The sequence below is a fragment of the Triticum dicoccoides genome, chromosome 1B (genome assembly GCF_002162155.2).
Source record: "Triticum dicoccoides isolate Atlit2015 ecotype Zavitan chromosome 1B, WEW_v2.0, whole genome shotgun sequence".
In the NCBI taxonomy this organism is placed as follows: Eukaryota; Viridiplantae; Streptophyta; class Magnoliopsida; order Poales; family Poaceae; genus Triticum; species Triticum dicoccoides.
Genome location: NC_041381.1, coordinates 240,080,249 through 240,089,101, shown reverse-complemented (window position 1 = coordinate 240,089,101; position 8,853 = coordinate 240,080,249). Strand labels below are relative to the sequence as shown.

Below are 8,853 nucleotides of genomic sequence, written 5' to 3'. Positions count from 1 at the left end.
CACTCTATGAATGAAAGAAAACCCTCAAATCAGCTCGAATAAAAATGAATTCACAGTGATTTCGGTCGGGTGACTAAAGGAGGCAGATGAACTGGGATAAGAGATGAGATAATATCTCATTAAATTAGATACCTTGTTGTCCATGAGGAAAAAACCTCAATACGGTGGATTCCCCAACCGAGCGGAGCTGGGTCGACCGCGAGCAGCGTCGAGGAAGTCGATGGTGATAGGCGGCGTCACGCAGAAGTGGCGAAATGCGGTGGGGTTTACCAGCAGCCTAGCGGCGGCGACAGGCGGCGAGCTAACTGGTTGTTCTGGTGACAGGTGGTGTCATACAGAGTCGCGGAGGAGCTTGTGTGGTGAGGGTTTTCTGTCCCACAAAGAGTTTCAGAGGCAACGGTTTGCTAGAGCCAACTGTGCACGATGGACGTAACAAGGAAAATGAAAGTCATTGCACACGGTTCCAGTTTTGGGAACCGTGTGTGATTGACGTACTACCTCTGTCCTATTTTATTGGTGCCTTTTGTAATTTGTGCCAAATTTTGACATAATATTTAACTAACAAATGTTTATGCATGTCACCAAAAATTATATCATTGAAACACTACGTTCAAATACGCATCCAATGATATAATTTTTGCTGACCTGCACTAACATTTTGTGAGTTAAATCTTTGGTCAAAATTTAACACAAATTGCAAAGGGAACCAATAAACTAGGACGGAGGTAAATTCCATCAACTGAACTGATTGCATCCATATCCCACATTTAGACATAAGTAAACATAGATTTTTCATACTCAGACATATAGAATAAGCGTACACAAGCATAGTTCAACCATAAGTACATAGTTCAACCATCATTAAGACACTACATAGCCATACATAGTTTGGTCCCACATCTCATCTCATCTGTCGGCACTATCCTGAAGTTTCTCCAAGTACACAGCGTACGCGGCATGCGCCGTCCTGCGAGAATACTTCTGCTTGAAGGAGCCAACGACTCGTCCTCTTGCATGTGCCAGAACACTTTGATACGCGTGATGAAGCTTTTGGTTACACAATAGGCATCGAAAGCCTCCGTCCCAGGTCCTAATATGCATGTTATGCATTCCCGCATAAAGCTCCCCAGAATTTGCCTCTTGTACCTCCTCTGGCTATCTTCATCCTTGTCGTCGACATCGTCAGAGAGCACCTATACATATAGTAAAAAAATGTGGCATCAAATTTGGAATACAAACTAATCTCTAGCGAAAATTTGGCAGTTGCCAAAATTTGGCATGAAATCAATGGTCACAAGCCGTAAAGTAGGATTAGGAATTTATGGCTATTTTTTATACATATCCAGCGATCATGGTTTGATTTTTAAGCACAATGGTCTATGTACATACCAATCTTGAAGAAAATAATGGCACAAACATATATGTAGGTCATTCAAAATCAATTGCCAAGATTTGGCTAGGAATTATTAGCATGAACACTAACCCTAGTCATATTATTAGCAAAAATCATTTGCACAGATGAAACAATTAATCATTTATCACTTGTACCATTCAAAAATCAATACACTACATAGATCTAACGAAACTTACTCAGATTTCATGGATTGGGAGAACATAACCTAAGGATTTTTATTCCAAAAAGGGGGAGGCAGGAAGCAGGAGTAACCAGAGAAACCCTAGGATGTATTTGACACATAAATGGGTATAGATGACTAACTGGCTCTCCATCGTCGCCCGAATCGTCATCAGAGTTGGTGTGGACCTCCGGCTCCAGCTGTGGAAGCACGACGCCGTCGACAACGTCAGGGTGCAGCGATGCCTCGCCAGCGGCAACGGCAACCTTTGTCTCCATCTCCACGCCGTGCTCCGGTGCTTCAGCAGCCCCAGCGTCGCCACTCCCTCCGATGGGGCGCTTCAACGGCATCCTCACACACTGATGGCTTTGAGGACTGAGAGCGGCGTCGACGATGCAAGTGGAGAGAGAGGATTGTGAGTGTGGTGAGGATGGGGGGTGCGACCGCTCTAGCGCATCATTAATATGGAGTAGTGGGAGAGAGGCGGGCGGTGGTCAAACCGCTGGCTCGCTCTCTTACTGAGCCTGCGCACCGGACTGCTAATACGTCTCCAACGTATCTATAATTCTTGATTGTTCCATGCTGTTATATTATCATTCTTGGATGTTTTACAATCATTTTATAGCAACTTTATATCATTTTTTGGGACTAACCTATTGACATAGTGCCCAGCGCCAGTTGTTGTTTTCTGCTTGTTTTTTATGTCGCACGAAATCAATATCAAAAAGAGTCAAAATCCAGCGAAACTTTTTGTGGATTTTCTTGGACCAGAAAACATCCAGTGGGCCAAAGAAGTACCGAAGAGGGGGCCCGAGGTGAGCACAAGACACCAGGGCATGCCTGGAGGCCCACGCGTGTCCCGATGGGTTGCGCCCACCTCGGTGGCATCCCGCACCGCCTCTTTGCTCTATAAATACCCCAATATTTCTGAAACCCTAGGAGAGTCGAGGAAAATCAATTCCAGCCGCCGCAAGTTCCAGAACCACCAGATCCAATCTAAACACCATCACAGAAGGGTTCATCATCCTCATTGCTGCCTCTCCGATGATGCGTGAGTAGTTCATTGTAGACCTACGAGTCCATTGTTAGTAGCTAGATGGCTTATTCTCTCTCTCTCTTCATTCTCAATACAATGGTCTCTTAGAGATCTATTTGACGGAACTCCTTTTGCGGTGTGTTTGTTGGGATCTGATGAACTTTGAGTTTATGATTAAATCTATGTTTTTATCCATGAAAATTATTTGAGTCTTTTGATCTCTTATATGCATGATTAATTAAAGCCTCGAATTTCTTCTTCGAATCCTTGGTTTAGTTAGGACAACTAGATAAATTTTTCTTGCAATGGGAAGAGGTGCTTTGTGATGGGTTCGATCTTACGGTTCTTGATCCTGGTGACAGAAGGGGAACCGACATGTATCTATCGTTCCTATTAAGGATAACAGGATGGGGTCTATTTCTACATAAATAGATCTTGTTTACATCATGTCATCGTTCTTATTGCATTATTCTGTTTTTCCATAAACTTAATACACTAGATGCATGCGAGATAGCGGTCGATGTGTGGAGTAATAGTAGTAGATGTAGGCAGGAGTCGGTCTACTAATCTTGGACGTGATGCATATATAATGATCATTTCCTGGATATCGTCATGATTATTTGAAGTTCTATCAATTGCCCACAGTAATTTGTTTACCCACTGTATGCTATTTTTCTCGAGAGAAGACACTAGTGAAATCTATGGCCCCCGTGTCTCTTCTTAATCATATTTGCCTTCGAGATCTATTTTTATTTGCTTTTATTTTCTTTTATTTTCAGATGTATTAATCCAAAAATACAAAAATACCTTGCTGCAATTTTTAGTTATTTATTTTATCTCGCGTTCCCGCGAGATCTATTTATCCCATCTACTACAATTTTACCTATCTTTTTACCCGTGAGGGATTGACAACCCCTCTCCTATGTCGGGTTGCAAGTATTTGTTCTTTGTGTGTAGGAGCTATTTACGTGGTGTTGTGTGGTTCTCCTACTGGTTCGATAACCCTGGTCTTATGACGTAGGGAAATACCTACCATTGCTTTGCTGCATCATCCCTTCCTCTTTGGGGAAATACCAACGTAGTTCAAGAAAACATCAAAAGGAATTTCTGGTGCCGTTACCGGGAAAACATCATCAACATCTACCAGGTTCTTAATCACAAATCTCATCTCCTTGCAATTTACATTATTTGCCTCTCGTTTTCCTCTTCCCCAGTTCACAAAAAAATACCGTTTTATTCGCCCTTTTTTTTTGCTCGCTGTTTTCTCGTCAGATCTGTTTATGTGTGTGATCTTGCTTGCTCGCCTTGTCACTATGGCTAGCACGACTCCTCCTCCTTTGTCTTCGGATTTTGAAGTTTTATACTTCAAGCAGAGACAAGGAGAAAATTTGAAAGGTGCTTGGTATAGGCTAATGGAATCTTATCGCATAAGCAACCTCAAAGGGGATGCAAAGATTTTGCTTCGAAATTTTTATATAGGATTAGCCTTGCATCATAGGCAACTTCTGGATTTTGCCACTAAAGGAAATTTTATCAAACTTGATGCTAATACTGCTTATGAGATCTTAGAGGGGATCTTGGGAATACCACCAACCAAGAAGGGGATTTCTTTTACTCAAGAAGGGGTTCAAATCTTAGACAAGTTGAGTGATTTCCATAAACATATGGTAGAGTTGCAAAAATATAATGAACCCCTCAAGTATATTAGTGGGAACCTCAATCGAATGAATACTTTGATTACTCTTCGCAATAAACAGTTGGATATCTTAGATCTCAAGATGGTTTATTTTCCTGAGAATTTAGGGAAGCGCAAAGAGCCTCCCGGGTTTGAGAAAGCCCTTACAAAAGTTGCTAAAACTATAAATGACACCACTTAGATCTTCGCATTATGCCTAGCTAGGGGCGTAAAATGATAGCGCCGTTGGGAGGAAACCCAACATGTATCTTTTTGCTTTTTGGTTTTCTTGTTGTTTTCAATAAAATCCCCAATTATGCCTCAGTTTAGATGTGTTTTTGTAGTTTAAATTAGTGTTTGTGCCAAGCAAAGCCTTTGGGGTAATTTGGGTGATAGTTGATTTGGTCTTGTTGAAAAAAAGAAACTTTTGCGCTCAGAAAAATAATTTTCATAAATCACAGAAAAGTGCTTTTGCATTGAATTTTTTATACAAGATTGATAAAAAAATTGCCCACGTTTTCCTAATTTGTCAAAAAAAATTGGAGTTACAGAAGTATACGAAGTTCCCTCATCTATACTACTATTAAACAAGCGAACATGATCTTACCTAAACGCACCCCACTTAATGTACACATAGCAATACGATGTAATTAGAGCCTCACGATTAGACCCACTCTTTTAGATCTAACCCTTCTATACTTACTATTAAACAAGCGAACATGATCTTACCTAAACGCACCCCTAAATGTACACACAACAATACGATGTAATTAGAGCCTCACGATTAGACCCACTCTTTTAGATCTAACCCTTAAAATAAAAACTAATTTTTATCTAAGTGCATTTAGCAATTTAGGTGAGCGGACGAAAACTCTCTCGTCCACAATTTCCACCGAAACTCACGCGACCTCAACCACGGTCTCCATGATTAGAGCACTGGGAAGGGAACCTTCCTCCTGCCCCCGCAACCTCCCTTCCCAACACTCCTCTCCGCACGCCGCCAAGTCCGCAGCACCTCGCACCGGCACTGCACCGCCCGGCCCCGCCGCCTCCGCACCATCTCACACTGCCATCTTGCCGCCCCCGCCTACCTCGCAGTCGCCTTGCTGCCTCACCTCACACCGGAGCCGCGTCTCCGCCCCGCACCACCTCGCCTCGCGTCGGCGCCCGACACGTACGCCCATCATTACCGTCGACGTTGTATTACCACGGCCACCCCTACTGCGGCCGTCGTCTCCACATCGGTGCCACGCTGGCAGGTGGATCTGGTCGACTTCATCGACTGGACTGGCGTCAAGTGGGTCAACCAGGACTCCTCTCACAACATCACCGGCGCGAGGTGAGGTGAGGTGATCGTCCTCTGTGCGTCCTGGGCAGCACTCTCGCTCTCACACCTCCATCCCCTGTTCTTGAGCTGATGAAGTGATTTTTTTAGTTTCTAGATCTAATTTAACTTGTCTACGTTGATAATTTCTTACGATATAGGAGCTTGATGGCAGCATGCCTCACCTGATCTTTTGTCCCCAAATCTCAGGTGATGTCTTCCCTCGAAAATTTTAGTGAGCATAAATTGTGTTTTGGCGTGATCACATTTTCAGTTAAATTATTTGTTTGCTGCACGCAGACAACAATACGCGGCTAACAAACCATTGACGTACGCACTCTATGATTTTGCATAGTATCAATGGACGCGATGACCCGATTATCGCTAGTGCCATCTCTGATTTCTATGGATGAGCTTGGCTGTAAACCGCCGCCAGCCACTTCTGCCCTGGATCAGTCGTCCGGCTAATGTGATATTTCACATGCTCAACACACTTATGTTCTTCTTACTATTATGATAGCTAAGTTTTGCAGTATTATGTGGCTATATAGCTAAGACCGCTTGCAATTTCAACTGTACAGTTCTCATCAATTTCAATAAGGAAACAAAATAATCTTTATATTTCTCTTTCATCCAACTGGGTCATCCTCAAAATACTATTTTGTACAAATTTTTCCAGGTGTGACATATGTAAATGTAAATGGGACTGCAACTCGATCATCATTGAGTAGCATCCTTTCAGGAGATGTGAGTATAAAGGATTCAAAAAGTACAATAAAGGTTTTACCTTAATTACTTTATTCAAGTTTTACTTTTTGGTTCTATATTGATTTCTGTAATCTTATGCAACCCAACGATACTTCCTGTTCAGGTCAAAAATATTGGGCAGCTGGTATCCAGTGTGCCCCTAGAGGCACATTCCATTTCTTCAATACATGATACAATGTGGCCGATGTTGGTTTGTTTCTCTTCCTGGTGACTTCTTTTTATTTATTTATTACAAGTCGTGATCCTGGATGACTTCCTTCATTATACTAATCTGAAAGCCAAGTTTGATTTAGTTGAGTTCTTGCACGCAACTCCTCATGCAATGAATGAGTAAGGCAATTTTGAAAGTGAAGGATCATCAATATAGTTTTTTTGCTGCTTTTGTCACATGCTTATCTTTGACGACAAGCTCTTTATTATGCATTGTAGTCCGGCGGATGTCTCTTACATTGGTATTTAACTTTATATATTTGAGCTATGTCTCTATTTTTTTTTGCAACAACAAATGAAGACTGACATTCATTCGAGGCTGCTTCTGCTTTTCAGACATAGTGGGGACATTTAAGATTTATAGCAAATATATGAGAGTCGAGAAATGAACATAACCTCAAGTTATATTTTCTATTGTAACTAGACATATAAAATAAAATGTTTCTTCATTTTTCACTCATCAAGGTTTCCAAGTGCCAAAAACAGTAGATATACAAAGTAACTATGGAAACCTAGATAGAAATATTATATTTCTTTGATGGGCCCCAGTTTCATATGAGGAAAACAAATCAGGTGTGTTCCTTCTATGTCTAATTTGTATAAGTGCAGATTTTCATGAAAGTTTTTTTATTAGGCGGAAATGGTTGACTTATTCAACCAACTATCATGCACCCATCATTCAGATATGTTCATATGCATTTCTTTCTTTTTTAGGCTTGGAGAGTTATACTTGGAAATTGATGTTGGCCAAAGTTACTTCAATGGAATGGTGCCAGTATGTGATTTAAATATACTTGAAGAACATTTACCTTATTTTTCAGGTTTTAGTAACCATTTTTTGTTGGTTGTCAATATTGCTACATGGGTACTTGGGTTGCTGTACTGGGCACATCTTAGTTCAATCACTATCTATAGTTTCAGCTCATTAGCTCATGAATTACCTTTGAAAGTATGGTACCATGTCATATAATGAATATAATCCTGGTTGTTTTTTGTTGTCATTTTCTTACAATGGCAGTAAGTACTATTATATACGGCAATATGAGACATGCTTGTGAAGTGGCATTTCTATTTAGTGATTTACTGCGAGGTATTATCGATCTCCTATGTTGAGTGTCGACAGATGGGAAATTTAAATTCTGTCGCTTGGGCAATATGAGTACTTGGGTTGCTATACTGGGCACATCTTATTTCAATCACTATCTATAGTTTCAGCTCATTATATTAGCTAATGAATTACCTTGGAAAGTATGGTACCATGTCATATAATGAATATAATCCCGGTTTTTTGTTGTTCTCATTTTCTTACACCGACAGTAAGTACTATTATATATTGCAATATGAGATATGCTTGTGAAGTGGCATTTCTCTTTAGTGATTTACTGCAAGGTATTATCGATCTCCTATGTTGAGTGTCGACAAATGGGAAATTTAAATTCAGTATGAATCTGGATGAAGAGGAGGCAGATAACATAATCTTGGTGAAGATATTTCAATGGAGACAACATAGTGTTGCATTTTTAGTAGACCAATAGAAAATTGTATTGCTTGGTTGTTACATCCCCTTTTCAATGTATTTTTTTACCCATTATTGCCATGGAATAGATGATATCTAACAATCAAGTTCGAAGTTACTATAAAAATATCATAAAATGGTCGGGCATTGTTGTCCACTACATTATGTTCCATTTTCTCCATATGTATGCTCCCTTTATTTGTGGTTGTAAATCATTTACCAATTTTTTATCCATTCATATTACATTTATTTTCTGCTTGTAGTTTGTTTTGCAAGCAATATTGACCATATGCCTCCATGGATCTAATCCTCTGGGCACTACTTCTTATTGTAAATCAACTGACATGATCATAGCGATTCGTATATAGTGGCTATTATTTTGAAGTTTCATGAGTGTTTTGCTTGATCATTGAAAAGAGTATTGATCGAGACGTGCCTTGCATGCGTAAGCTTACTAGTTACTACAGATTGTTCTATTTTTGACAGATTCTGTTTTTGTTGTGTTATGTGCTTGTTTTAATGATTACATGGTTTCCTTCGAAGAGTTTTTGCCATGGAAGAGTTAAAATAAAGTAGATGTAATACAATAAAAAAATATGAATGGGTTTGCAACAATACTTAAAGTAGTGATTTGCTTTCTTATACTAACGGATCTCACGAAGGTTTTGTTGAGTTTTGTGTGATTGAAGTTTTCAAGTTTTGGGTGAGATCGCGATGGATGAATGAATAAGGATTAGCAAAAGGGTAAGA

General features: G+C 40.2%; 1 protein-coding gene across 12 annotated transcripts; it reads left to right on the top strand.

Annotated features, from left to right (window-relative positions):
• Positions 1-5,184: 5,184 nt before the first annotated feature.
• LOC119329958 lies at positions 5,185-8,275 on the top strand. Of its 12 annotated transcripts, none has more exons than XR_005159859.1 (5): positions 5,185-5,624; positions 5,771-5,819; positions 5,910-5,939; positions 6,289-6,389; positions 6,481-8,275. XR_005159859.1 is itself a non-coding variant. In XM_037603071.1 (5 exons), the coding sequence occupies exons 1-5, from the start codon at positions 5,210-5,212 to the stop codon at positions 7,326-7,328; spliced, it is 651 nt and encodes a 216-aa protein (XP_037458968.1). In that variant the 5' UTR covers positions 5,185-5,209; the 3' UTR covers positions 7,329-8,275. The 12 variants fall into 12 exon arrangements, 3 of the variants coding, with proteins under 3 accessions (XP_037458968.1, XP_037458963.1, XP_037458973.1); XR_005159856.1 differs by having other exon boundaries at positions 5,185-5,629; XM_037603071.1 differs by lacking the exon at positions 5,910-5,939 and having other exon boundaries at positions 5,185-5,629; positions 6,289-6,356; positions 6,481-6,567; positions 7,302-8,275.
• The last annotated feature ends 578 nt before the right edge of the window (positions 8,276-8,853 follow it).

What these genes read in the sequence shown, in the direction of transcription:
- LOC119329958 (XM_037603066.1), top strand. Translation starts at nt 5,210, where the DNA reads ATGATTAGAGCACTGGGAAGGGAACCTTCCTCCTGCCCCCGCAACCTC. An exon ending in CTTTTGTCCCCAAATCTCAG is followed by an intron (nt 5,820 to 6,288) that starts GTGATGTCTTCC and finishes AAATTTTTCCAG; the next exon opens with GTGTGACATATGTAAATGTA. An exon ending in ATTCAAAAAGTACAATAAAG is followed by an intron (nt 6,390 to 6,480) that starts GTTTTACCTTAA and finishes CTTCCTGTTCAG; the next exon opens with GTCAAAAATATTGGGCAGCT.